This window comes from Struthio camelus, chromosome 3 (assembly GCF_040807025.1).
Source record: "Struthio camelus isolate bStrCam1 chromosome 3, bStrCam1.hap1, whole genome shotgun sequence".
In the NCBI taxonomy this organism is placed as follows: Eukaryota; Metazoa; Chordata; class Aves; order Struthioniformes; family Struthionidae; genus Struthio; species Struthio camelus.
Window position 1 is genome coordinate 6,997,268 of NC_090944.1, and position 24,838 is coordinate 7,022,105.

Below are 24,838 nucleotides of genomic sequence, written 5' to 3' on the forward strand. Positions count from 1 at the left end.
TCAGGTTGTGCCCGTTGCCTCTTGTCCTGTTGCTGGGCACCATGGAGAAGAGTCTGGCCCCGTCTTCCTGTCACCCTCCCTTCACATGCTTAGACTCATTGATGAGACTCCCCTCTCAGTCTTCTCTTCTGCAGGCTGAAGAGTAGCAGCGCTCTCAGCCTTTCGTCCTAGGAGAGATGCTCCAGGCCCTTCCTCATCTTAGTGGCCCTTTGCTGGACTCACTCCAGGAGCTCCATGTCTGTCTTGTACTGGGGAGCCCAGCACTAGACACACCACCCGAGGTGTGGTCTCAGCAGGGCTGAGGAGAGGGGGAGGCCCTCACCTCCCTCCACCTGCTAGCAACACTCTTCCTAAGGCTGCCCAGGGTACCATTGACCTTGTTGGCCACAAGGGCACATTGCTGGCTTATAGTCAACTTGTTGTCCACCAGGACTCCCAGGTCCTTTTCTGCAGAGCTGCTTTCCAGGAGGTCCTGGTGCCCATGCACCAGGTTATTCCTCCCCAGGTGCAGGACCCTGCACTGGCCTTTGTTGAATGTCATGAGGCTCCTCTCTGCCCAACTCTCCAGGCTGTCGCAATGGCAGCACAGCCTTCTGGTGTGTCAGCCGCTCCTCCTAGTTTAGCATCCTCAGGCAAACTTGCTGAGGAGGCACTCTGTCCTTTCATCCAGGTCACTGAGGAATAAGTTGAACAAGACTGGACCCAGTATTGACCCCTGGGGCACACTGCTCGTTATAGACCTCCAACTAGACTCTGAACTGGAGAGATGGAGGATACTTACCCCTGCTTACGGGGGCTACTTACAGAGGCCCGTGGCCCTAATAAATCCATGGAGGGAAAGAGAGAGGCGGAGGGATGTCTTCTGGACATCTCAGTCAGGTTTCTGCTGAGGGTCTCTAGCTAGAGGAACCTGCGTCTTTCCACTGATGAGAGAGAAGCCAAAGGAGACTGTGACTATGTCTTTCCGAAGGGGACACAGCCACTTGGGCTTGACTTGAGTCAGCCCAGACCAACACACCTAGCCCCACTACATGCCTAGGCAGGGACATAGGTTAGCAGAAGGCAGGACTGATCCCTGGTTTAAATTGAGTCCCTATATTTAGGTGACCTTATCAAAGGACTTGGGCACACAGCTATGGCCAGATATGGCCAGCTGGTCTCAGGGATGGAGAATAGGGACTGTCCCTGAATTGTTCCCTAGCATTGACTGGGCTGACCTATCTTATCTTTTCCCTACAGGCCACAGAGCTGCCCCCAGCTGACATCAATGGGAAAGCTGATCCTTATATTGCCATCAAGCTGGGGAAGACAGACATCAAAGATGAGGAGGACTACATCTCCCAACAGTTGAATCCTGTCTTTGGCGAGTGAGTTGCCCCAGCCCTGTTACCTGTCTTCACCCTGAAGAGTGAGCTAGGCTCACCAGCCCTTGGGCCTGCACCCTACCCATCCCATAGCCCCAGCTTGGGGTCAAAAGATGGGACTGATCGCCCTGAACTTTCCTTGGGTGCAGTGTAGCTGTCCCCATTGAAGTCATCTGTCCTGCTTTGTCAGCAGTCTCGTCAACGCTGTCAAGAGTGTTGAAGAGCTATCCGTATCTGGTCAAGATAGGTGCCTACTTTAGGAAGCGCTAGGCCTGGACCCAAGTAACAGCATCGCCAGCTCTCCAGTGACACACACATTTAGTTTCAGGGCTATTGGGACATCCACGTCAAGCAATCCTCATGATCGCTCTCCCTTCTAGGGCTGCTAGTTCAGAAGCAGTCCGCGCAGAGAATTAGTGACAACACGTAAGCTGAATGTACTGCAGTGGGAGGTGCAATTAAACACTGTCCAGAGACTGGAGCAGACCCACCTCACCCATGCATGTGTCTTGAGCGCCATCCAAACCCTTGGATGGCTACAGCCTGTTCTCCCTCTCCACCCTTTCTCCCGCCACAGGTCCTTTGACATTGAGGCCACCTTTCCCATGGAGTCCATGGTGAGGGTGGCGGTGTACGACTGGGACTTGGTGGGGACCGACGACCTCGTTGGAGAGACCAAGATTGACCTGGAGAACCACTACTACAGCAAGCACCGAGCTACTTGTGGGGTGTCACAGCCTTATGCCATGTATGAGCCAAGCTTTCCCTGTGCAACCTGGTGTCTGGACCCGTGTCAGTTTCATCTTCCGCACTAGGCCTAGATCTCCTGTAGGGATCTCCCTCTTTCATTGCCTGATGATGAGGGAATCTGTGCTGTGCCCTCAGTCTTAACATGGGCTTTGGGACCAGCACAGTGGGGTAGCAGGAGAGCAGGTTGTAAGCAGGAGCACAGGGCGGTGAGGAAGGGACTGAGGGGCATTGGTAGGTCTGGATATAGAAATGAAGAGGTTGCTGAAATAGCAGCTGGGCCGGAGCAGCAGAACTGAGCATCAGTAGCAAAGTGGAGGGCGCTGGGGATTGCAGGTCTGGGTCAGCACAGAGTGAAGGGCCTGGGCTGGAAAGGTATCGGCAAAGCGTAGAGTTTGGGCACGGATGGCCCTACCTTGCTCTGCAGTTTGACATGTGGAGCCTCAGATCCTTCCCCGATGAATCCTGGCTCCTGAGGGGCAGTAACATTTGCGTTTCTAGCAGATGGAAACAAAAATTCCTTCTTCCTCCAAGTCTTGCTACTACTTCTCTGACCTTGTGCTCTTGTTCACAGACATGGGTATAACATGTGGCGTGACCCCATGAAGCCTTCCCAAATGCTGTGCAAGCTGTGCAAAGAGGGCCAAGTGGATGGGCCGCCCTTTGGTCCAGGAGGAAGAGTGAAAGTGGCCACGAGGGTCTTCAGTGGCGCCACGGAGATGGAGGATGAAAATGGTACGCACCCCATGGCGTGAAGGTGGGGAGGGGAGCAGGGGCATGGGGTGTCCCCTCATCATCCAGAACTGAATCCCATCACCCCCTGCAGCATTGCAATGTCTCTCCAGCCACCCCCTTGTGTGGGGCCTGCGTTATGTCACCAGCTAGACAGTGTCTTATAGATGACCCAGGTTGCTGTCAGAGTTACTGGTGAGCATCCACGGCATGGCATGACCAAAGCTGCCTTTGAAACCTTCCTGCTGGCAGTTTATGGCAAAGGACCAATGCAGATAGCCCATCCTGGCCCTTGCAGGGCTTAGGAAGCCACTGTCCATATAGCTGCATCCCCAAACAATGGTTGTGTCCAAATCACTCGTATATGTGCAACACAGTTGAATGCAGACCAGGAGGGGTGCAGAGGAGGGGGGCAGCAGTGTCGGTGGATATAGAGCTTGTTGAGCGTGGGAAAATACAGCCTGGTAGGGGATCTGGACCTTCTCTGTGAGTGCCTAGGAGTAGAAAGGGGAGAAAGAGGAGTTAGGGAGTGTTGGTGCAAGAACAAAGTGGGCCCAGTGAAACGGAGAGGAGCAACTACTAGGCAGTCCTGCTGCCTTGAAGTTGGTAGGAGCTGGAAGAGGTAGCCAGCAGGAGCAGTGTGTGTGGCCTTGGGGAAGAGGATGTCAGCAGAAGTTTGCAAAGCCAGACTGGAGGTCCTGCTGTCAGTAGGAGGTTGGGTCCTGCTTGGGATTGTTTGCTGTCCCTGGTGTCTCTTCTGCCCAGTTCTCCACACTCAGTCCTCCCTTTACCCACACGGGACAGAAGAAGCAGGCAGAGGAGCGCCTAGCACTGACCGTGCTGCACCACTGGGAAGACGTTCCACGTGCAGGCTGCAGGCTGGTCCCTGAGCACGTGGAGACGCGTCCATTGCTGAACCCTGACAAGCCGGGCATTGAACAGGTCCCCGCAGCCCAAGATCCGGGGGAAGGGCAGGGCCTGCTTAGCCTCCAAGCAGGGAGGAGAGACCTCAGCTGGGCAGACAAGCTGCAACCCCCCTTGTCATGGGGAGCAGTGGGGAGGGAGGCAGCCTACGAAAAGTGGCACTTGGACATAGCAGTCCTTAACACTCGGCCTGTTGAGCCCAGCTGACTAAATCTTCAATGCCTCTTCATCTTCAGCTGGCACCTATTTCATACCCTGAAGTCTCTGGGTCCCCTGCTTCCCCCCTGCCTGACATGTTCCCTATGGATATGCTGGCACCAGGCCCTGCCATTGATATTTCCCCCAGGAAACCAAAGAAGTAAGGAATCTGCCAGCCAACAAACCCCAGGGAAAACCCGTGGCTGGGGCTGGAGCCCTGCTTCCCCACTCTTCTACTGGTTCTCCATGGCCCAGCTCAGCACAGCCATGTGCCTGGGACCCCCAACCAGACTGGCATGGCCAGAGATCCCAAGACTGGAGGCATCAAATGCTGTCTTCCGCTTCCCCAGAGGTTGTGGAGCTGCCCTTGCAGGGTGCTTCAGTTCCCATCTGTTCAGTTCCCTGCAGCTCCTCACCTCTCTGTGTCGGTCTAGACGAGGAGTTCAAATTGCTAGCTAGTGCCTGGTATGGGGAAGGGGGCAGACCAATGCAGCCAGCCCGAACGCAGCCCCAGGGGCAGGGGTTAGCCTAGGTCAGGGCGTCCACAGGCCCTTGGCTGGAGGGGAGAGTTTCCCAGTCTGGCTGGGGCTCTGGGCAAGGAAGGGCCCTGGCCCCAGGCGGATCACTGGGAGAGACTTGGTAAAGGCAGGTAGGACAGAGCAGGCAGCAGACAGTGAACTAGAGAGTTCTCCTTCCCATTCCTGTCCTCTCCACCTCTGCCCTCTGATGCTCAGCCCCTCTAGGAGTCCTTTAGACAGAAGGAAGACATTGCGTTCCTCAGCATCCATGCTAGGCCAATTTTACCCAGCTAGACTGTGTCCTTGGGCCCCTTTTGCCCGTCCCCGGGGGCTGGGATGCAGAGGCCGTATTTGCATCCTCGTGGGAATCTCTTGCACTCCTGTGCTCAGTCGACTGGTGTTTGGCTCCAAAGCACAATGAAAGTGGAGACAATTTCCTCTGATCTCCGAGGGCCGTAGCTTGGATGTGAAGAGCAGGGCAGGCAGCTGCAGGAAAGCTGAAGCCAGAGAAAGTTCTAGTTGCTGAAGCAGCCTGGAAAAAACAGAGGTTTATCTGCAATGCAGCCAGGGGCAGCCATGCTCAGTAGTGCCCCGTGTGCTGGAGTTGAGACATTCCTCCGGAGGGGCTGAAGGGAGGATTTCAATAGCCTTGAAAACACCAATGCACCCTTCCCTGTGGGGAAAATGGAGCAGGAAGGGCTATGGCTCTGGTCGCTCTGTTTTGGCAGGGATAAACGTGAGCTCCAGTCAAGTTACACATGGACACATCAGCCCATGTATGTCTTCACACGTGCACTGGAGAGCACCTGCGTGAGTGCCTGTGTCTGTAGGAAGATGCTGTATTTCAGCAAGGTTCTGCTGATGTATCATCCTCGGGATTTAACGCAGCTCCCCCCTCTTTGCCAGGAGTTTCAGCATGTAACACAAGCTGACGGTGTGGCCTGTTAGCTCTGAAGAGCATCCCTGTGTTGCTTGGACAAGTGCTAGGTGCTATAGAGGAACAGCACAGAGAAAGCCCCCCCCTGCCCTCCCCCGCAACAGGAGCAGGCAGGAGGGTGCTGGCACTGAAGATGGCAGGAATCTCGCAGTTCCACAGGAGTCCCTGGCACTTGCAGCCGTGTGATGTGATTGTGGCCACGTGGCTGCCTTTCTCTGCCACTGTCTTCCAGTCCTCTTCTAGCCCGTCCACACTGCAGCTGCTTCCAGTTCAAGGAAACTGGCTTCTGCTTTTCCTCTGGCAACTCCCACGGGAGCTGGTTTATCCATCAGCACAATTCCCAAGTGAACCGAGTGTGGCTGGGAAACCCCAGTTGCCTGCACACCAAAGGCAATGCTGGGAATATCTTACAGGCTCCAAACTTGCTGGAGTCCTAGGAAAGGCAGTGATGCCCGATGAAGTGACTGGGACACAAGAGCAGGTAGAGCCTTTGGAGCTGACTTCTGAAGGCAGGGGAAAATTGTCCTGTGTTTCCAGGAGGGTGGCCCGGTTGGGTAAGGTGGGGAAATGAGGAAAAGAGCTGGCTTCAGACTGTTTTGCAGGGCCAACAGACCCGCATTGTAACCACAAATGTACCTGAGACTAAGGCTGTGCTGTCTCCTAGAGCCTTTGGCTTGGGCCATGCAGCAGTTCAGAGTAGATGAAGGTAAAAGTCCCTTTGTTGCTCCTCTGACCCTGCCTGGGCTGCCTCCGAGCTGAGGCACCATTTCCCTCTGTGTTCCTGCCCTGTTGGTCCCTAGGACAAGACGGCTGTGAGAGAGCCCTGCAGTTGGCGTTCCTGCCGCCCTGTTTCCTGCAGCATCATCCCATTCCCTTCTGCCCACCCCATCTCCTCCTGCCCCTTCCCTCTGTTCCCCCCTCTGTGCCTCACCTCCTGGTCTCCCTTCCTGCTGCCAGATATGAGCTTAGAGTGATAGTGTGGAGCACAGATGAGGTCATCCTGGAGGACGATGACTACTTGACTGGCGAGAAATCCAGGGACGTTTTTGTCAGCGGGGTGTGTACAATGTGGCTGGCCAGTGCCACCACTTCCACTTCTCCTCGTGGTGGGGTCCTGGTGCTCACTTAGGCCCCAGGGCTGGTTTTGGAGAGGGGGGGTTCTGTGATGCAGCTAGGAAGGGTTTCCCCATGGGGAGGGCCAGATGGTGCCAGTGGTGCTGTTATGTGCTGTGCTCTGTCTCTGCCTCTGTGTCTCTCTTGCTGGCTGCTTGACCTACTGTGTGTGTCTGTCTGTGCTGCCTGGCCTGGTTGCCCAGCTTTGAGCTGCAGGTCATTATCTGGAACACGGATGAGGTGGTTTTGGAAGATGATGCTTTCCTGGTGGGAGAGAAGATGTCTGTCGGGGGTAATGGCCGAGGTCTTGCTGCTTGCTCCCTTCAGGTTATCTGATCTCAGACCGCACTGACCCTCCCCATATTCAGCATGGGGCAGATGGTACCTGTGGACCATCTCTGAGTGAGCCCTGGCCCACGATTTACCTTAACGTGCTTGTGAGTCCCTTTTCTCCTGTCCTCATATAGCAGGGCTCTGAGACTGGCCCTCAGCATGGGCTCCGCCAAATTTGGTCCCCAGATTTCCCTTTCCCGTCCCTGCGGAGCTGCCTGAACTGTCCTGCTTCAGCAAGAGTCGATTTGGATTTCCCAGATCCTTTCATTCATTTTGAATTGACACGCACAGGTTAAGATGCAACTAGATCATAGCGCAATGTGCAGCAGGCAAGAAAACAAGCTTTCTCCAAAGGCTTAAACCCTATGTCATGGCAAAGAGGCATGAGGAGGAAGGTCAGATTAGTGTAGCAGAATCTAAGGCTGATGGCTGACATCACAGCATGCAGTGACTTCCCACAGCTCTGCTAAACTGCTCACTGCTTCCCAAAAGCTACCCTGAGCTTTTGGGCCAGGTCTCCTTGTCTTGCACCTCATGCTGCTCTTAGAGAACGTGTTCCATTTTCTATGTCTGGTCCTGTTTGCAGAGTGCAGTGGAGGGTTGTTTAGGGCAGTGCATGCAGTGCCTGCCTCGGCATTCCCAGTGCCATGCTGCACAGAGGGCAGGTGCCCTTGGAGCGATGAACTTTAACATGCTGGCAGGACCCATGCTCTCTCATGCCGTTGCTGCATACTGGCAGGCGTGTGAAATTTGTGTCTGTGTACATGTGCGTGAGGGGGACAAGGTCTTGTCACTGTCTGTTTCAAGGCTGGTAAGTAGGTGGTTTATGCATGGGTGGCTTTTCTGCGATGACTCTGAATCTGAAACGTGAGAGGCCTTCCCTTTGTGCTTGGGGTGGGATTGCTTGCCCTGTGTGTTTTGCAGGGCAGAGCGGGAGTGTCAGCATGCTCAGAGGCCAGGGGAACAACCCTGTACTAAGTGTCTAAGCACGGACCCATGTCCCTGCTGGCTGCAGCCCCTCTGGACCAAGAGACTCACACAAATCTGAGAGTTCCCTGAGGAACAGAGGTGTCCTGTCATGTCGAAGAAGCTGAGGAACATTCATAATGCTCCTTCCAGCAAGCTCTGCTCCAGACTTCCCAGCAGTGCTGCCTGCTCCTTTCCATCTCTTGAACATCCCCCTGCCCAGAGAAGGACCCTGATAACCAGCTTGCATGTTGCTCCCTCAATCAGCCTGTTCCCTCTAGGGCCCTCATGTTGTCTCTTGGCGAGGCTGACATGGTGATTTGAGCAACCCTAGCCCATTGCTCGTTACTCTTGAGTCCTTCCAGTGTGTCCATGCCTTGCTGGCCTGGAGACATGCCAGCTGTATGCGCAGGATGGCCCTGTGCCCTCTCCTCCCTCCTGCTAATATGTGCCACCCCTCTCATCCCTCTGGGCCCTGCAGGTGGCTGAAGGGCCAGCAGGAGGACAAGCAAGACACAGATGTCCCTTACCCCTCACTCACTGGCGAGGGCAACTTCAGCTGGCGCTCCACCTTTCCCTTTGACTACCTGATGGCAGAGAAGAAGATGGTCAACTCCAAGAAGGAGTCTATGTTCTCCTGGGATGAGACTGAAGACAAGCTCCCTGCTCGCCTCACCCTGCAGGTCTGGGATGCCGACCACTTCTCGGCCGACGATTTCCTCGGTAAGGGGGGAGGGCCAGCTGAGCTGGGGTGACAGGGAAGCTGGAGGGATAGGGGGAGGTTACATGGCTGATGGAGCAGGAAGGCATGTGGGATGAGACAAGGTTTATGTAGGAACAGATCCTGGAAGGACAGCCCTGGTCTTTAAGCCAATTGTGTCCTACAAACGCCTTTGGATGCTGCAGGTAAGAGCAGTTAGGCTAAGAGGCCTTGTCTTCATGCTGCTGTTCAAAGGCTGCTCCTGTAGCAAAGGCATTAGCTTTTTCCCTTAGGTGCCTGTCTGGGAGCTCTATGCCCAAGCTAGTTTTGGAGTGCAGGGTGGCTGGAAGCCGTGGGCAGATGTTTGAGAGGGTGAGAGGAGGTGGGGACGTGACCCAAAAAGCAGGCTATAGTGGAGAGATCGGAGGATGCATGGCCATAGATGTGTGGGAGGATGCCAGGACACACAGCTCAGGGCAGGAAATGTTGGCCCAGCCCGCCTCCAGCCAAAGACTCACAGTTGAGGGGTGCCACCATGTATCCTTCGCCCTCTCCTACCAGGGGCAATCGAGCTGGACCTGAAGCGCTTTCCCCGGGGAGCGAAGACTGCAAAGCAGTGCAGCATGGAGATGGGGACAAATGAGGCAGAGCTGGCCATGGTTTCCCTCTTCAAGCAGAAGCGAGTGAAAGGCTGGTGGCCGTTTGTGGCCAGGGATGAAAACGATGAGCTGGAGATCACGGCAAGGATGGGGAGAAGCGGGAGGATTTTCTGTCCTGGGGAGTGCATCCTCTGTGTACACGGAGGCCCCTTTGCAGAGCTCCTTCATGCCTGCCTCTGCTACATGGGGCCCCCTCTGCTCACCATGTCGCTGGCTGGCACCGTCTCTGGGGCCTGCGGTGGAGAGCGTTGCCCATGTCTCAGCAGGCCTCTCTGTGCTCCCTGCAGGGAAAAGTTGAAGCTGAACTACAGCTCCTGAGAGCAGAGGAGGCAGAGAAATTGCCTGCTGGGCTGGCTCGCAATGAGCCTGACCCACTGGAGAAACCCAAGTAAGTAGGAGACGCCTCTCCCCCAGCAGATGCCTGGATTTGTGGGAGATGCTGCGTCGGGTGGTTCCCGGGGAGGTAGCCGGGCAGGGGAGGGTTAGAAAGGGGTCACTTATCTGGGGATGTAGGAATGAGGGCTGCGGGCAGGGTAAAAGGGGCAGAGTCACCTCTCCTGGTTCATTCCAGTGCCCTCTATTTACTTCCCTGCCTTTCCTTAGTCTCTTCCTTCTCTCCCTCCCTTCCTAGCTCCAGCCTCCCACCTCTTCTTCCTCCCCTCTGGTACCCGTTGCCAGGACATCAGCTTCATCAGGACCCCCTCCCCCACCCCCCCACTCAAGTCCCTGCACTCCTTCTGGCACAAATTCTGCTGGCTCCTCTTGGAAACCCTCCTGATCCTCAAGGTCAGGCTCTTTCACTGCGTGAAGGGTTATCCAAGGAAGGAGATCGTGGGCTCTCTCACAGTGCCCCTCTCCATTGCCAGCTGGGCTTGTAAAAGGAAAGTCAAGGCTGTGCCAGGGTGCGAGCAGACTGTGGTGAGCCGGGGAGGATCATGCACTTGGGCAGCCACAGGAAAGCCACATCTGAGTGGGGATGGTTGCTGTGGCCCCAACCCAGAGAGAGCCTGCTGCACCCTGGAGTGGCTGGGTGGGACACAATGCTGCCGCCGCATTGGCTCACATGTTGGTTGTATTGCTTGTTGTGCCTGCCCTCCCTTTCTGTGGCCATGGCATTCATGACAGATGCTTGCTTCCCCAACAGCCGCCCAGACACATCCTTCATGAGGTTCCTCAACCCCCTCAAGTCCATCAAATGCCTCACCTGCACCCGCTACAAGTGGCTCATCATCAAAATAGTGTTGGCCCTGCTGCTCCTCATCCTGCTGGCCCTCTTCCTTTACAGCATGCCAGGCTACGTGGTCAAGAAGCTCGTGGGAGCGTGAGGCAAAGGGGCCACCCCCACACCCCTAGCCCAGCGCCACTGCCTGCCCCAGCCCCATGCCCTTCTCCTCGCCTCTGCCTTGCAGCAACCTTGAGGGACATCTCCTCCCTGCTGCTGTGCCTCCTATTTTGCGTTTCTGCTTTGTGGATCCCTTTCTTGGCTTTACTCTCAGAGCAGTGGGGTTGGAGAAGGCCTCTGGTCCCCAGGCTGTCCTGTGTCCCTCACCTGGGCTGGCAGAGATGCGTGGCTGGCTACTCTGGGTCACCCGTGCTGTGGGTCCCAGATGCCTTGACCCACTGGGGGCAGAGGTCGGTGCCCCGTCTGGGCAGCTCAGCTCCTCTGCCCCAGCAGAAAGCAGAGGGAGCACTAGGGTTGCGTTGCTGGAGCTGTGGGAATGCTGCCTAAATGCTTGTTCACAGGACACGTTAAAAGCAGTCATGAACCAGTGACGTGGGGCAGAGCAGCCAGGGCTTGCTGGGAGCACGCCAGCCCCTCGGGCTTGGGGACAAGGCACAGAGCAGCCCCAAAGCCTGGCCTCCATGCCAGCACTGCCGCTGCCCCCCTCCTAGCCCTGAAGGTCACTGCCCCTGACTGCAGGGGCTGATGCCACCACAGGGCACGCCAGCCACCCTGCCCCAACAGCAGTTGAGACTTGGAAGAGCCCTTGGGCTCTGCAAGGGGCAGACTGGGCTGCCCCATCCCCAGGAAGGCAGATTTCCAGCAGCTCAAGCATCTTTCTAAGGCCACTGAAAGCAGCAGTGGTGGTGGGACTTGCCTGAAGGCTCCCATGGAGCCACGTTCTCTGGTGCAGTGTGAGCTCAGCGTGGTCTGCTGGTTTACCTATTTATTTTGTACTGACCACTACTTCTTGGGGCTGGGGCTTTTCTTGCTGTGTATATTGGGGGAGGGAGGGAAGGTCTCTTTCTTCAGCCCACTGCAATATTAAGCTGTTGAAGATCCACCTTTCTCAGCTTCAAGTGTGCAAGACCCTTACTCACTACCTGGGGAGCTCTTGGGGTTGTTTTTAGGATGATGTTGTTGTGGTTTGTCAATAAAAGTTGGTTTAAGCTCTTCCAGAAGAGCTGCTGTCTGCCACTGCCCTCTGTTACCCAGCCACACGTGCCCTGGGGGTTCACTTCCAGCCCCGAGCACAGATTGGACCCCCCAGGGCCGAGACCCGTTGTCCACTAGGCTGTGGACATATATACCAAATGCCACCATAGACTCGAGAATAGTTTATGTGGTCAGGGACCTGTGCAGATCTTCTAGTGCAACCGTGCTGCTTGAAGCTTGGCCAGCTGGAGCAGCTTGCTCATGGTCATGTCCAGTCAAGTTTGTATTCTCTACAAGAATGGAGACGCCACGGACTCTCTGGGGAACTCATTGCAGTGTTTAACCACCCTCACAGTAGAGAAGTATTTTCTGATCTTTAAGTGCAATTTCCTGTATTTCAGTTTGTGCCCCTTGTCCCTTGTCCTGTCGTTCAGCATCACTGAGAGGAGTCTTGCTCTCTCTTCTTTACTCCCCCTCCCCAATCACATACTAAGATGATCCCCCAGAGGCTTCTCCTCTCCAGGCTAAACAGTCCCAGCTCTCTCAGGCTCTCCTTGTCTGACAGATGCTCCAGTGCCTTAATCATCTTTGTTGCCCTTTGCTGGATTCACTACAGGAGCTCCGTGTGTCTCTTGTACTGGGGAGTGCAGAACTGGACACAGTACTCCAGGTGTGTCCTCAGCAGTGCTGTGTGGAGGGGAAGGACCACCTCCGTCGACCTGCTGGTAAAGCTCTTCCTAATGCAGCTCATGATGCTGTTGGCCTTTGCAGCTTTGGAGTCGATTGGCCCCAGCCTGTATTGGTGCATGGAGTTGTTCCTGCCTGGCTGCAGAACTTGGCATTTCCTTCTGCCCCACCCTGGGCTTGGAGTATGTGCAAAGCTGAGGGTGCTGCTCTAGTGGTGGCTGCAAGGCCTGGATCACCCTCCAGCAAAGCAGATCAGGGATGCTGCTCCTCGGTGCCCTCCAGTGCTTGGCCTTGCAGCCAGGGTTTGGGTGAGAGCAGTGTCAGGTGGGGCCTGGGGGTGCCCTGGCAGACCAGGTGTGTGGAAGTGATGTCGCCATGGCATCACAATGCCGGGGTCTTTCTGGAGGTGGGGCTGGGGGAAGTGCCGCTGTCACTTTGCCTGCGAGCGAGCGAGCGAGTGTGCGAGCGAGTGCGCGAGCAGGTGGAGAGTGTGGCGTTGAGCTGGGGCGAAGGAGCAAGGCAGCGGGGTAAGAGCTGGCTCCTTCCGTCTCTCTGCAGTCTCTCCTCCCCTCGGGGCGCTCTCCGTGGCTTTGTCGCCCCCCCAGCGCCCACCACCCGCTGCACGCTCCCTCGGTGGGCACAAGTGCCACAATCAGGCAAACGTCCCCGCCGCAAAGCCCAGCCACGCTCGGGCACCATTCTGCGCCCTTGCTGCTCACGACCCGGTGTCCCCGCGTCACACGTGGGAAAGCAGCGGCGGGAGCGGGCAGCCAGGCAAGGCCGATGGAGTGAGCGCACCGTGCCCTGCTTTTTGCAGAGTTGCTCTCGGCGGCCTTTGGCTCTTCTCCTGGTGTCAGATTGACGCTGTCGATCTTGGGGTGCGGAGGAGCGTGCACAGGGTGAGCCGCAGAGCAGAGTGGAGCAGTCAGGGTCGGGGGAGGTTGGTGGAGGGGCGTTGGAGGGGCGGTGGGGAGCAGGGCTTTGGGGGCTGCTGGTCTGCCTTGGTCGGGGAGGGGGAGGGTGGCTGCAAGGGGCGGCGTGCTCAGAGGTGGGTGCTGTGTTTTGGGTGGCACTCTTGGAGCAGGACGTGGAGGCGGAGCGCTGAGCAGGCTGCACGCTCGCGGCGTGCTTCCGGTGGCGACATGGAGCCTCGGAGGCTGAGCGTCGTGGGCGAGTTTGTGGTGCTGAGCCTCTTTGTGGTGTGCCTGGCCCACATGCCCTCGGTCGTCAACGTCCTCATGATCCTGTGCATAGCGGTGGTGTTGGTGCTGGCGGGGAAAAGGCTCTGGCCCAAGGTAGGAGTCAGCCTGGGCATGGCCCCGAGCTGGCGCGGGCAGCGAGAGGGCTGAGGCCGCGGCAGCACCTGCAGCAAGGGCAGCCTGACGGTGCTGCGCGCAAGCCTGCCTCCAGCCTCAGCTCTGCGTGCCCCGCGCAGCCCTTCCACGAGCAGGGGGCCTCTTGGCGCAGCTTGGATGCTCGCCACTAAGGCAGCGCTCTCTTGGGCTGTGCAGGGGCCTCGCGGCAGTGCTGGCAGCCTGGGCAACGGCAGCGTGGACGAGCCCGGAGGTGAGCAGCCCCGGCCCAGAGCGTAGGCGCGCTCGGCAGCGCCTCCCGGCCAAGACAGCCCAGCGCCGCCAGCGCCCACCGCCCTCGGCCCCAGCTGGGGCTCCGCCGACGGGCTGCCCTCGCTCACTGCCTCTCTGCCTCCTCTTCCAGCAGCCTCCTTGCTGCCCACGGTGCAGACGCAGGACTGTGCAGCCAGCCGGCAGGCAGGGTAAGCGGAGGCGTGGCCTGCAGGGGGGCTGCCCCACAGCCCTGGCCAGGCCCACCGCAGGCAAGAGCCCGATGCAGCCCAGAGCCACGGACCTACGCCTGGCCTGGGCCCCCCAAAGAGCAGGGCATGGCATGGCTAGGGCTGGGGTCGACGCGCGGGATGCCCAGGACATGCCGCATGCCTGCTGCTCACCAACTGGGAAGCCCTTTTGCTCCTTGCCCACTGCTGCAGCCCTGGCCCCAGCGCCCCCTCCGCCCGCACCCTGGCACCCTTTGGCGTCTGCTGCCACCAGGGCTTCCCCCTGGGGCACCCAAGGCAGCCTCCTCACCTCCTTTCTCCCTCCCAGGCTCACAAGCGAGGACATCTTGTCCCCTCGCCACCTCCTGCCGACCTCCGAGCTGGACACGAATGGATGGAAGTTGGATGGCCCTCTCCCACTGCCACCAACCTCCATCCTGCTGGACGCTCCCCCAACACCTGCAGGAGTGCTGGGTGAGCTGCTTGTGCCCACAGCCCTCCCGCCATCCCCACCACGCAGGCGGGTCCGCTTTGGGCGCAACCAGACCGTGTTGCTGAGCGAGGAAGGTCACGAGCTGCTGGACTGCCTCCCCAAAGCCCCACACCTCGACTGGCCAGCCCACATCCCACGCCGGTCCATCCTGCACTGTGCCTGGGCACCCGTCCCACTGGCAGGGGAAGGCACAGTGCGGCCACTTTCACCCCTCGAGCAGTCCGAGGAGGAAGAGGATGAGGAGCCAGCGTGTGCCACCTCCCTGCAGCGCTGGCCCACCATGCAGCTCTGGAGCCCACCACCGGAGGCGCCCTCCCCTCCCGCTGCAGCCACCGGCTGCACAGCGGCCCTGGCCTGCCTGCTGTGCCCAGCCTGCCCAGCCTGCCCTGCAGGCGCCTTCAGAGGGCTGCGCAAGGGCCTCCGCAGATGCGCCTCCTTCCTGCGAAGGCCACGGCGAGTGCTCAGGAGGCGCCAGGCAAGGGCCAGCTGATTGGGGCCAGCAGCAGGCTCCGCGCCTGGGCAGAGGTGCCAGTAACCAGCGCCCGCGGAGCTAGACGCCTTCGCCACCTCCGGGCCAGCGTCAATAAACCTCTGAGCAAGACTCTGTGGGAGGCGAGAGTGAAACACCATGTGAAGTGAAAAGAAGGCGGCGCAGGAATGCTCCCTGAGTCTTAGGAAGCCAGCCGTTCCCCGAACTCAGGCTTTCCTGCTCCTGACAGGTCTGAGTAGAGCAGCAACATGCAAAAACATGTCTCCAGAACAGAAGTTTAAATGCTTAGCTCAGATGAACCATCACATAGGAAACTGGCTGTCGGAAGAAGTCCGTGAGATCCTTAGAAAGTGCGGTGGATGTGATCCTGGGGGCGCTCTGGAGCAAGATCTGAATTCCCCTGTGAATGGAGACTATGTAGCCTCCAACAGTGATCTGCAGAAAGAAGTTATAAAACGGGGGAGAATTGATATTGGTCAGGGGGCTGAGCGGAAAGATTCATCCAAGCCATCACCCTCAGCAGAACAGTGGGAGGATCCTAAAAGGAATGAGCGTTCCAGAGGCCAAGAGGTCCTCCACTTGATCAAACACCCGGGACTAGAAAATTGCTACGCAAGGAAAAGGGGGAGGGCAGATCTTCAGGTTATTGACAAGACTGCCCTGTGTGACAGCCAGCCCAGGATTGGCAGTGAATACCCCTTCCATTTTCGGCACAAGCTGCTGATGCTGGACTACCGTGGAAGGTATCTGGTTTGCCAGGAGCATGGCAAAGCAAAAGAAGGCGTTCTGAGCACTCCGAATGCAACAAGCCTTGGCACTGAGTGCTCAGATAGTGCCTCAGATATTGACAGTGAGTTTTTCAATGCTGAGCGTGAAGAAGGGGATGCCTCTGTTACAGCAGGTCTGACACACACACATGCCATGGACCTCCAGGTGGCGATGTTTCATGGTGCCCCTGATTTCACGAGACAGTACATTTCAACAAACCTCGCTTTGTGCCACTTGGTGCTCCCCCTCCTGCTACCAAATCCATGCACCGCACCAAGAGAGTTCCCTCAGCCAAGTTAAAAAGAGCTGGAAAGGGATGGAACAATTGGGAAAGCAGACCACAATTCAGAGGAGCAGACCACAATTCAGAGGCACAAAAACAAACCGATTGATCAGGCAGACACACTCATCGTGTCCTTCCTACGGATCAGGAGTTCTCCTTCCTCTTCCAAGGCTCAGCTCCTGAATGCTCTGCCGACTAAACACAAACACGACACTTTCTTCCACCGACATTGCAAAGGCAGCACCAAAGGCTGTCTTCTAACGACAGGTGTTGTGCAGATCTCTTGGTCCTGTGCCAGTGGCAGTGCTGATGACACTTTTGACGGCTGTGTTGCTTTTTGTAACCTGCATGGAGATGCTAGAGGTCATGAACAACAATTGCCGTTTTTACAGCAGATCTCTTCTGTGAAGGAGGCTCTCAGTTAGCTGAGTCTGACCAGAGTGACAAGAAAGGCGTGAACATTGTACGTGACCCGTGGCAGTCTCAAAAGCCTTTGATTTGTCTTTTCACTGAAGAAGAGAATGTTGCATGTGGCCGATCTAGCCAGAATGTAAAAAGAGGTATCCAGAACAGAAACACAGCAGAATTAGTAGAGGAGCTGATAAAAACAATCAGAGACCTACTAGCAAGGTCAAACAACCTCTTAAGGCTTGATGCTTGTCAGGACACAGCTCGCCAACGTGGATTTATTGTGGCTAAAGAGGCAGAAGAGTGTGTGAGAGCCAAAGCAAAGGCAAGAACCTTGGTGGGATTCTTGACAAAGGAGAAATTGTGTTTGAGATCAAATCACAGCTACTGCCTCTTCAAGGACAACTATGGTACCCATGGTGTGAAAAGGAGAAAGAGCTCCCCCGCTTGCAGGAAAAGAGGAACAAGAACATAGAACATCATGGGAGCCAAACTGAGCCAGAGAAGTGTGCAGGACGAAGAAAGCAACTCGACAGAGCGTTCCCCCTCAAGCAGCTGATGAAATCAGTCCTCGCTTTTCTCCAGGCACAGGCAAGAGACACCAAGAAATACTTGCTGCAGTGGAGGAAGGTCTTTAGGGATGACCTGTCCTCTGAGCACTTGGAGGAACTTCAGAAAGAATATCATCAGTGATGGTATCAAATCCTGGAAATAAAGAAAAGCAAGGAAAAAACCAGTCTGAAAACAGCATTGATGAATAAGTTAGAAGCCCTCTCCAATGCAGTCAATGATTCATCCATTGGTCTCAAGCGTCTTTTGAGAGAAGTAGGGCAGATTCGTGAAGCTCTAGAATCCTTGAACTCAAAAGATGAATGTTTTTGCAAACTACCTGAAGTGGCAGTCGATCTGACGGTTTCAGGGTATGCCCTTGAAGTGGTGGATGGTGATGCTTCGTCTGTACGGTGACGATGGCTTGGGGCAATCTTTGACAAGTTAATTGAGAAGCTAGGGGAGAGAAGAGCGTTTGTTCTCTCAGTGCTTGGCATCCAGAGCCCGGGGAAGTCAAGCCTGCTGAATGCCATGTTTGGTCTGCAGTGGAACGTCAGTGCGGGGAGAGGCACGCGGGGAGCGTTTATGCAGCTGCTTCAGGTGGACGAGAAACGCCAAGAGGCCGTGGACTTTGATTACAGGCTGATTGTTGACACAGCAGGACTTTGTGCCATGGAGGTGGCCAATAAGCAGTCACTTAATGATGACAATGAGCTAGCCACCTTTGGCATTGGCATTGGCAACATGACTCTGATCAATATCTTGGGAGAAAATCCTGGAGACATGCAAGATGTCCTTCAGCTAGCTGGGCAGGCTTTTCTCCGCATGAAGCAAGTCAATCTTTCGCCAAGCTGCTGCTTTGTGCACCACAATGTTGGAGAAATAAGTGCCCAGGAACAAAACATGCAAGCACAAAGACGCCTGCAGGAAAAGCTGGAGGAAATGGCAGGGACAGCCGCCCAGCCGCCCAGCAGGCGTTCTGCCATGTCACCTGCTTCAGCGATGTCATCCGCTTTGATGTGAACAGCCACAGTCACTACTTTGCTCACCTCTGGGTGGCAAGGAAACCCACCCAGGGCCCCACCCAACCCCCCACACAGCCAGCACGTGCAGCAGTTAAAGAGCACAATTCTCCAAGCTGCCAAGAAGGGATCGCAGGGCACTATTTCAAGGCTCTCGAGCTTGAAAGTTCGTATGAGTGACTTGTGGAAGGCTCTGCTGAATGAAAAGTTTGTTTTCCCTTTCCAAAACACTCGAGAAGTTGCCGCAGACAACAGCTTAGGAACAACCGACAGCCAGTGGACCTGGCAGCTGGGGAGCCACATCCTAGACTTGCAAATGAAACGGAACAATAGGATTAAAAAGGGAGACGTTCCGCATGTGACTCGAAGAAGCCTTATGGAGGAAGTGCAAGATAAATAGGAGACCCTCTGGAAAGGCTTGGAACCGTATTTCAGGGAAGATGACGCCAGTGGGCTTTTGATTCAGCGGAAAGCAAGCATTGAAAATCAACCGCAAGATCTGAGAGAAGCACTTGTGGAAGAGACACAGAGAAAGTCTGCCGAGTTCATTGAATGGGAGAAGAATCAGAGCAAAGGGCATCAGAAGAAGCCAGAATGTGAACACGAGCTTGTCAAGAGAAGGCAACTGGTGGCTTGGTCGCTAAAGAAGGAAGAGCTGCATGAAGAAAAGCTGAGGCAACACTTGGCTAGCCTCTGGAAACAATGGCTCTACAAAGTATCTTCCAGTGCACCTCCTCCTGCAGAACCAAACATAAACCTCCCTAGTGAGACCACTCTGCTGGAACATTTCAAGCAAGAGCCAAACAGAGAGGAAGAAACAAAATGCTTCTTGCCAAAGGATGCATTTCCCATGGCATCCCTTGCAGGCAGTGCAAGAGATCATTGCTGCTGGAAGCTGCATTTCATTTCATCCCTTTGTATTTCAGATGCTAGTCGTACTTCCCAAAACATGTCTACAATAAACTCGCGGGCTAGCCTTCTGGTCAGGGTGTTTGCTGGTGCTGGGCTTGTGGCGGGGGTGCAGGGGGGAGTGGGGCGTTGTGTTGGGGGTGCTGGTCTTGTCGTGGGGGGTGCAGAGGGGAGTTGGTCCTTGTGTTGGGGGTGCTGGTCTTTGTTTTGAGGTGCAGAGGGGATCTGGACCTTGTGTTGGGGGTGCATAGGGGATCTGGGTGTTGTTGTGGGGGTGCTTAGAGGAGGTGGGCCTTGTGTTGGGGGTGCTGGGTTTGTTGTGGGGGTGGAGAGGGGATCAGGGCCTTGTTTTTGGGGTGCTGGGCCTTGTTTTGGGAGTGCTGGGCTTGTCATGGGGGTGCTGAGGGGATCAGGGCATTGTGTTGGGGGTGCTGGGCATTGTGTAGGGTTTGCTGGGCTTGTTATGGGGGTGCAGAGGGGATCTGGGTCTTGTTTTGGGGGTGCTTAGAGGACGTGGGCCTTGTGTTGGGGGTGCTGGGCTTGTCGTGGGGGTCCTGAGTGGTCATGGTGTTGTGTTGGGGGTGGTGGGCGTTGTTTTGGGAGAACTAGGCTTGTTTTCAGGGTGCTGAGGGGATCTGGGCCTTGTTTTCGGGGTACTGAGGGGATCTGGGCGTTGTTTTGGGGGTGCTGGGCCTTGTCATGGGGGTGTTGAGGGGATCTAGGCCTTTTTTTGGGGGTGCGGAGAGGGTTCCGGAGCACTCGACCAGGTTGCCCAGAGAGGTTGTGGAGTCTCCTTCCCTGGAGATATTCAAAAGCCGCCTGGCCCAATCCTGGGCAATATGCTCCAGGGGACCCTGGCTGAGCAGGGGCGTTGGACTCCAGGATCTCCGGAGGTCCCTTCCAACCTCCACCATTCTGTGAGCCTGTGATTCTGTGAAATGTTAAGGCTAAAATTTTAACACTCACATCCCAGAAGTTTTCTTTTCCTTTCTTCTCAGAATTGGTTCCCATCGATGGTCGAGCCCATCACACATCTTCCACAATCACCTGTAATGTGCTCATGTAGTGTTCCAATGCTATAGGTCATATGGTTGCTACAGGGGTTGGTTCACCTAGTTGATTTAAACCAGTTGAGGGAATGGTTAGAACGTACAGCTAGCAATCTGGTTTTGGAGCTAAGGAAAGGTTTTGCACATTGAGTGACTACTCCCCAAATTACAGCTTGGTTGCCACTGCCCACGCACACAGGGAGCCCCATTCCCCTTGGGATCATTCCAGTCAATATGAAAGAGAGAATCAACCGTATCGGGAATAATACCAACGGTGCGTCTATATGATTGGGGCCTGGGCATACAAGTCTCGAACTCCCATCTCTCCATCATATGTCTAGCAAGCCAAGAATCTTCCACAAGACTTGAACTGGAGGAATGCGTGGGATCAAAACTGTCATGTCACCTGGGGGAGTGAACCAGACACCGTGCGTAGGGCCTACGAAATAGATGGCTCAGCGTTACAGTGGGGACAACAAACAATTGTACTCGGGACCTGAGAGGACCACTCCCTGAGAGAGACCTGCCCAATCGAAGCTATTTCCAAGCAGGTGGTCCTGAAGGGAGCACTGCCCTTCAGGAAAAAGCCTTTGTGCAGCTGCGCTATTACCAGAACGGAGCAGCTTCACGACCACATCACACAGCTCATCAGCCTCCCCATCGACACAAAGGAACAGGAGCCAATGCATGACAACCAAAGTTGCATTCATGACAGACTGCATGAAATAGGAAAACAGGTGGACTCGGCAGCCAGGAACTCCACATATGTCTTCACTCATGGATACAGAAGACATTCAGCAGTGTCTCTAGGCAAAGTGGCAGCAGAAAGGTTGGCAAAGATGCAGAAGGCTTTCACAAGAGCAAACGACCCCACTTTCTACCTGCGGGGCCAGAGAGAAGACTTCTTCACAAGTTTCCACATGTCCTGCCAAGCAGTGCCCTCTATCACAGCAGTTGCTGATTTTTTTTATGTGACGAGCTTTCAGGAGCTCTTTGACAGGCAGTGTCTGTGAAGACTGCTCTTGATATAGCCTGGGAAAGGAGCTCTAACTCTCCAGCTTTCAATGGCCATCGATCTCAACTAGAAACGGCTATTCTCCTGTCTCTTGCGGAGGAAGAGAATGGTGAGAAGTTCAGGCAGCACATTCATTTCCCCCAACATGTTTTAGAAGGTTTCGTTGAGAAGTGTGTTAACAACTATTGCTTAGACAAGAACAATTCAAGGCTGAAGAACTTGTTCCATGTTTCCCTGAATTCATTCCAGACTCTTGCTGCTGCTGCTAGCTTTGCGCCTACAACTCCAGTTGTCCAAGAGAACTGTGGCAATGTCTCCCTGTGGCTAGAGGAATTTGGGAGCAGACTTGGAGCTAATTCTGAACTTCCCAGAAGTCATCTGAAAAGCACTGAGCATCAAGAAAGAAAGGAGCTAGAGCTCCTGGAGGAGGCAATGAGTAAAGCTCTGGCCCCTGTGCTAGCAAACCTGAAACAGGCATTTTCCATGACTCATCTGAAAGCTTGGAACTGGAAACCTCATACAATCGGAGTTGAAGGGCTGCACGGCTGCTGGAAGCAATGCCCGTTGTGCAGCGCTCTTTGCACAGACACAGTACGTGCTCCTGATGGGGACCACAGTGTTCACTTCCATCGCCCTCAAGTCCTCAATGGTAGCCAGTGGGTTAGAAGAAATCGGTTTGTCCCTGCCCTTTGCTCCAGTCTTGTAGCAAGTCACTGTTGCCTTGTACTTGAGGATAACAAGGAAGCTGCCTATACAAAGTCTAGAGAAGCAGGAGCAGCTTCTGCCAATTGGGGCCTCACGCCAGAAAGCTCCCCGCAGGCATGCTGCAAATGGCTTGTGTGCCGTTTCCGCTCACAATTGCAACAAGATTGCTGTGCACAATTGGAGGGCACAGCAGCAACCCGTCCAGAAGGGGAAAAGTGCCCAAAGAAAGAACGAGCCACGGGCTCGGCATGGGCTTGTCAGGGACGACTCTGGGCTTTGGTTGGGCTTTGTGCTGGCGGGAGCTGTGTTGGGGCTGGCCTTGGTGGGCTGCGCCTTGTTGGGGTTTGGGTGAGAGCAGCGTCAGGTGGGGCCTGGGGGTGCCCTGGCAGACCAGGTGTGTGGAAGTGATGTCGCCATGGCATCACAATGCCGGGGTCTTTCTGGAGGTGGGGCTGGGGGAAGTGCCGCTGTCACTTTGCCTGCGAGCGAGCGAGCGAGCGAGTGTGTGAGCGAGTGCGCGAGCAGGTGGAGAGCGTGGTGTTGAGCTGGGGCGAAGGAGCGAGGCAGCGGGGTAAGAGCTGGCTCCTTCCGTCTCTCTGCAGTCTCTCCTCCCCTCGGGGCGCTCTCCCTGGCTTTGTCGCCCCCCCAGCGCCCACCACCCGCTGCATGCTCCCTCGGTGGGCACAAGTGCCACAATCAGGCAAACGTCCCCGCCGCGAAGCCCAGCCACGCTCGGGCACCATTCTGCGCCCTTGCTGCTCACCACCCGGTGTCCCCGCGTCACACGTGGGAAAGCAGCGGCGGGAGCGGGCAGCCAGGCAAGGCCGACGGAGTGAGGGCACCGTGCCCTGCTTTTTGCAGAGTTGCTCTCGGCGGCCTTTGGCTCTTCTCCTGGTGTCAGATTGACGCTGTCGATCTTGGGGTGCGGAGGAGCGTGCACAGGGTGAGCCGCAGAGCAGAGCGGAGCGGTCAGGGTCGGGGGAGGTTGGTGGAGGGGCGTTGGAGGGGCGGTGGGGAGCAGGGCTTTGGGGGCTGCTGGTCTGCCTTGGTCGGGGAGGGGGAGGGTGGCTGCAAGGGGCGGCGTGCTCAGAGGTGGGTGCTGTGTTTTGGGTGGCACTCTTGGAGCAGGACGTGGAGGCGGAGCGCTGAGCAGGCTGCACGCTCGCGGCGCGCTTCCGGTGGCGGCATGGAGCCTCGGAGGCTGAGCGTCGTGGGCGAGTTTGTGGTGCTGAGCCTCTTTGTGGTGTGCCTGGCCCACATGCCCTCGGTCGTCAACGTCTTCACGATCCTGTGCATAGCGGTGGTGTTGGTGCCGGCGGGGAAAAGGCCCTGGCCCAAGGTAGGAGTCAGCCTGGGCATGGCCCCGAGCTGGCGCGGGCAGCGAGAGGGCTGAGGCCGCGGCAGCACCTGCAGCAAGGGCAGCCTGACGGTGCTGCGCGCAAGCCTGCCTCCAGCCTCAGCTCTGCGTGCCCCGCGCAGCCCTTCCGCGAGCAGGGCGCCTCTTGGCGCAGCGTGGATGCTCGCCACTAAGGCAGCGCTCTCTTGGGCTGTGCAGGGGCCTCGCGGCAGTGCTGGCAGCCTGGGCAACGGCAGCGTGGACGAGCCCGGAGGTGAGCAGCCCCGGCCCAGAGCGTAGGCGCGCTCGGCAGCGCCTCCCGGCCAAGACAGCCCAGCGCCGCCAGCGCCCACCGCCCTCGGCCCCAGCTGGGGCTCCGCCGACGGGCTGCCCTCGCTCACTGCCTCTCTGCCTCCTCTTCCAGCAGCCTCCTTGCTGCCCACGGTGCAGACGCAGGACTGTGCAGCCAGCCGGCAGGCAGGGTAAGCGGAGGCGTGGCCTGCAGGGGGGCTGCCCCACAGCCCTGGCCAGGCCCACCGCAGGCAAGAGCCCGATGCAGCCCAGAGCCACAGACCTGTGCCTGGCCTGGGCCCCCCAAAGAGCAGGGCATGGCATGGCTAGGGCTGGGGTCGACGCGCGGGATGCCCAGGACATGCCGCATGCCTGCTGCTCACCAACTGGGAAGCCCCTTTGCTCCTTGCCCACTGCTGCAGCCCTGGCCCCAGCGCCCCCTCCGCCCGCACCCTGGCACCCTTTGGCGTCTGCTGCCACCACCAGGGCTTCCCCCTGGGGCACCCAAGGCAGCCTCCTCACCTCCTTTCTCCCTCCCAGGCTCACAAGCGAGGACATCTTGTCCCCTCGCCACCTCCTGCCCACCTCCGAGCCGGACACGGATGGATGGAAGTTGGATGGCCCTCTCCCACTGCCACCACCCTCCATCCTGCTGGACGCTCCCCCAACACCTGCAGCAGTGCTGGGTGAGCTGCTTGTGCCCACAGCCCTCCCGCCATCCCCACCACGCAGGCGGGTCCGCTTTGGGCGCAACCAGACCGTGTTGCTGAGCGAGGAAGGACACGAGCTGCTGGACTGCCTCCCCAAAGCCCCACACCTCGACTGGCCAGCCCACATCCCGCGCCGGTCCATCCTGCACTGTGCCTGGGCACCCGTCCCACTGGCAGGGGAAGGCACAGTGCGGCCAGTTTCGCCCCCCGGGCAGTCCGAGGACGAAGAGGACGAGGAGCCAGCGTGTGCCACCTCCCTGCAGCGCTGGCCCACCATGCAGCTCTGGAGCCCACCACCGGAGGCGCCCTCCCCTCCCGCTGCAGCCACCGGCTGCACAGCGGCCCTGGCCTGCCTGCTCTGCCCAGCCTGCCCAGCCTGCCCTGCAGGCGCCTTCAGAGGGCTGCGCAAGGGCCTCCGCAGATGCGCCTCCTTCCTGCGAGGGCCACGGCGAGTGCTCAGGAGGCGCCAGGCAAGGGCCAGCTGATTGGGGCCAGCAGCAGGCTCCGCGCCTGGGCAGAGGTGCCAGTAACCAGCGCCCGCGGAGCTAGACGCCTTTGCCACCTCCGGGCCAGCGTCAATAAACCTCTGAGCAAGACTCTGCGGGAGGCGAGAGTGAAACACCATGTGAAGTGCTATGAAGGCGGCGCAGGAATGCTCCCTGAGTCTTAGGAAGCCAGCCGTTCCCCGAACTCAGGCTTTCCTGCTCCTGACAGGGCTGAGTAGAGCAGCAACATGCAAAAACATGTCTCCAGAACAGAAGTT

The 24,838-nt window shown here is 57.0% G+C and overlaps 1 protein-coding gene across 1 annotated transcript in view; it reads left to right on the top strand.

Moving 5' to 3' along the window:
* The window catches only part of LOC138066521 (otoferlin-like), an 85,551-nt gene extending 75,035 nt beyond the window's left edge, over nt 1–10,516 (top strand). Inside the window, 10 exon segments of the mRNA XM_068936387.1 lie at nt 1,240–1,367; nt 1,942–2,112; nt 2,686–2,845; nt 3,642–3,785; nt 4,004–4,125; nt 6,378–6,479; nt 8,314–8,555; nt 9,094–9,272; nt 9,479–9,579; nt 10,336–10,516. Coding sequence (XP_068792488.1) covers nt 1,240–1,367; nt 1,942–2,112; nt 2,686–2,845; nt 3,642–3,785; nt 4,004–4,125; nt 6,378–6,479; nt 8,314–8,555; nt 9,094–9,272; nt 9,479–9,579; nt 10,336–10,516 — 1,530 coding nt within the window.
* The last annotated feature ends 14,322 nt before the right edge of the window (nt 10,517–24,838 follow it).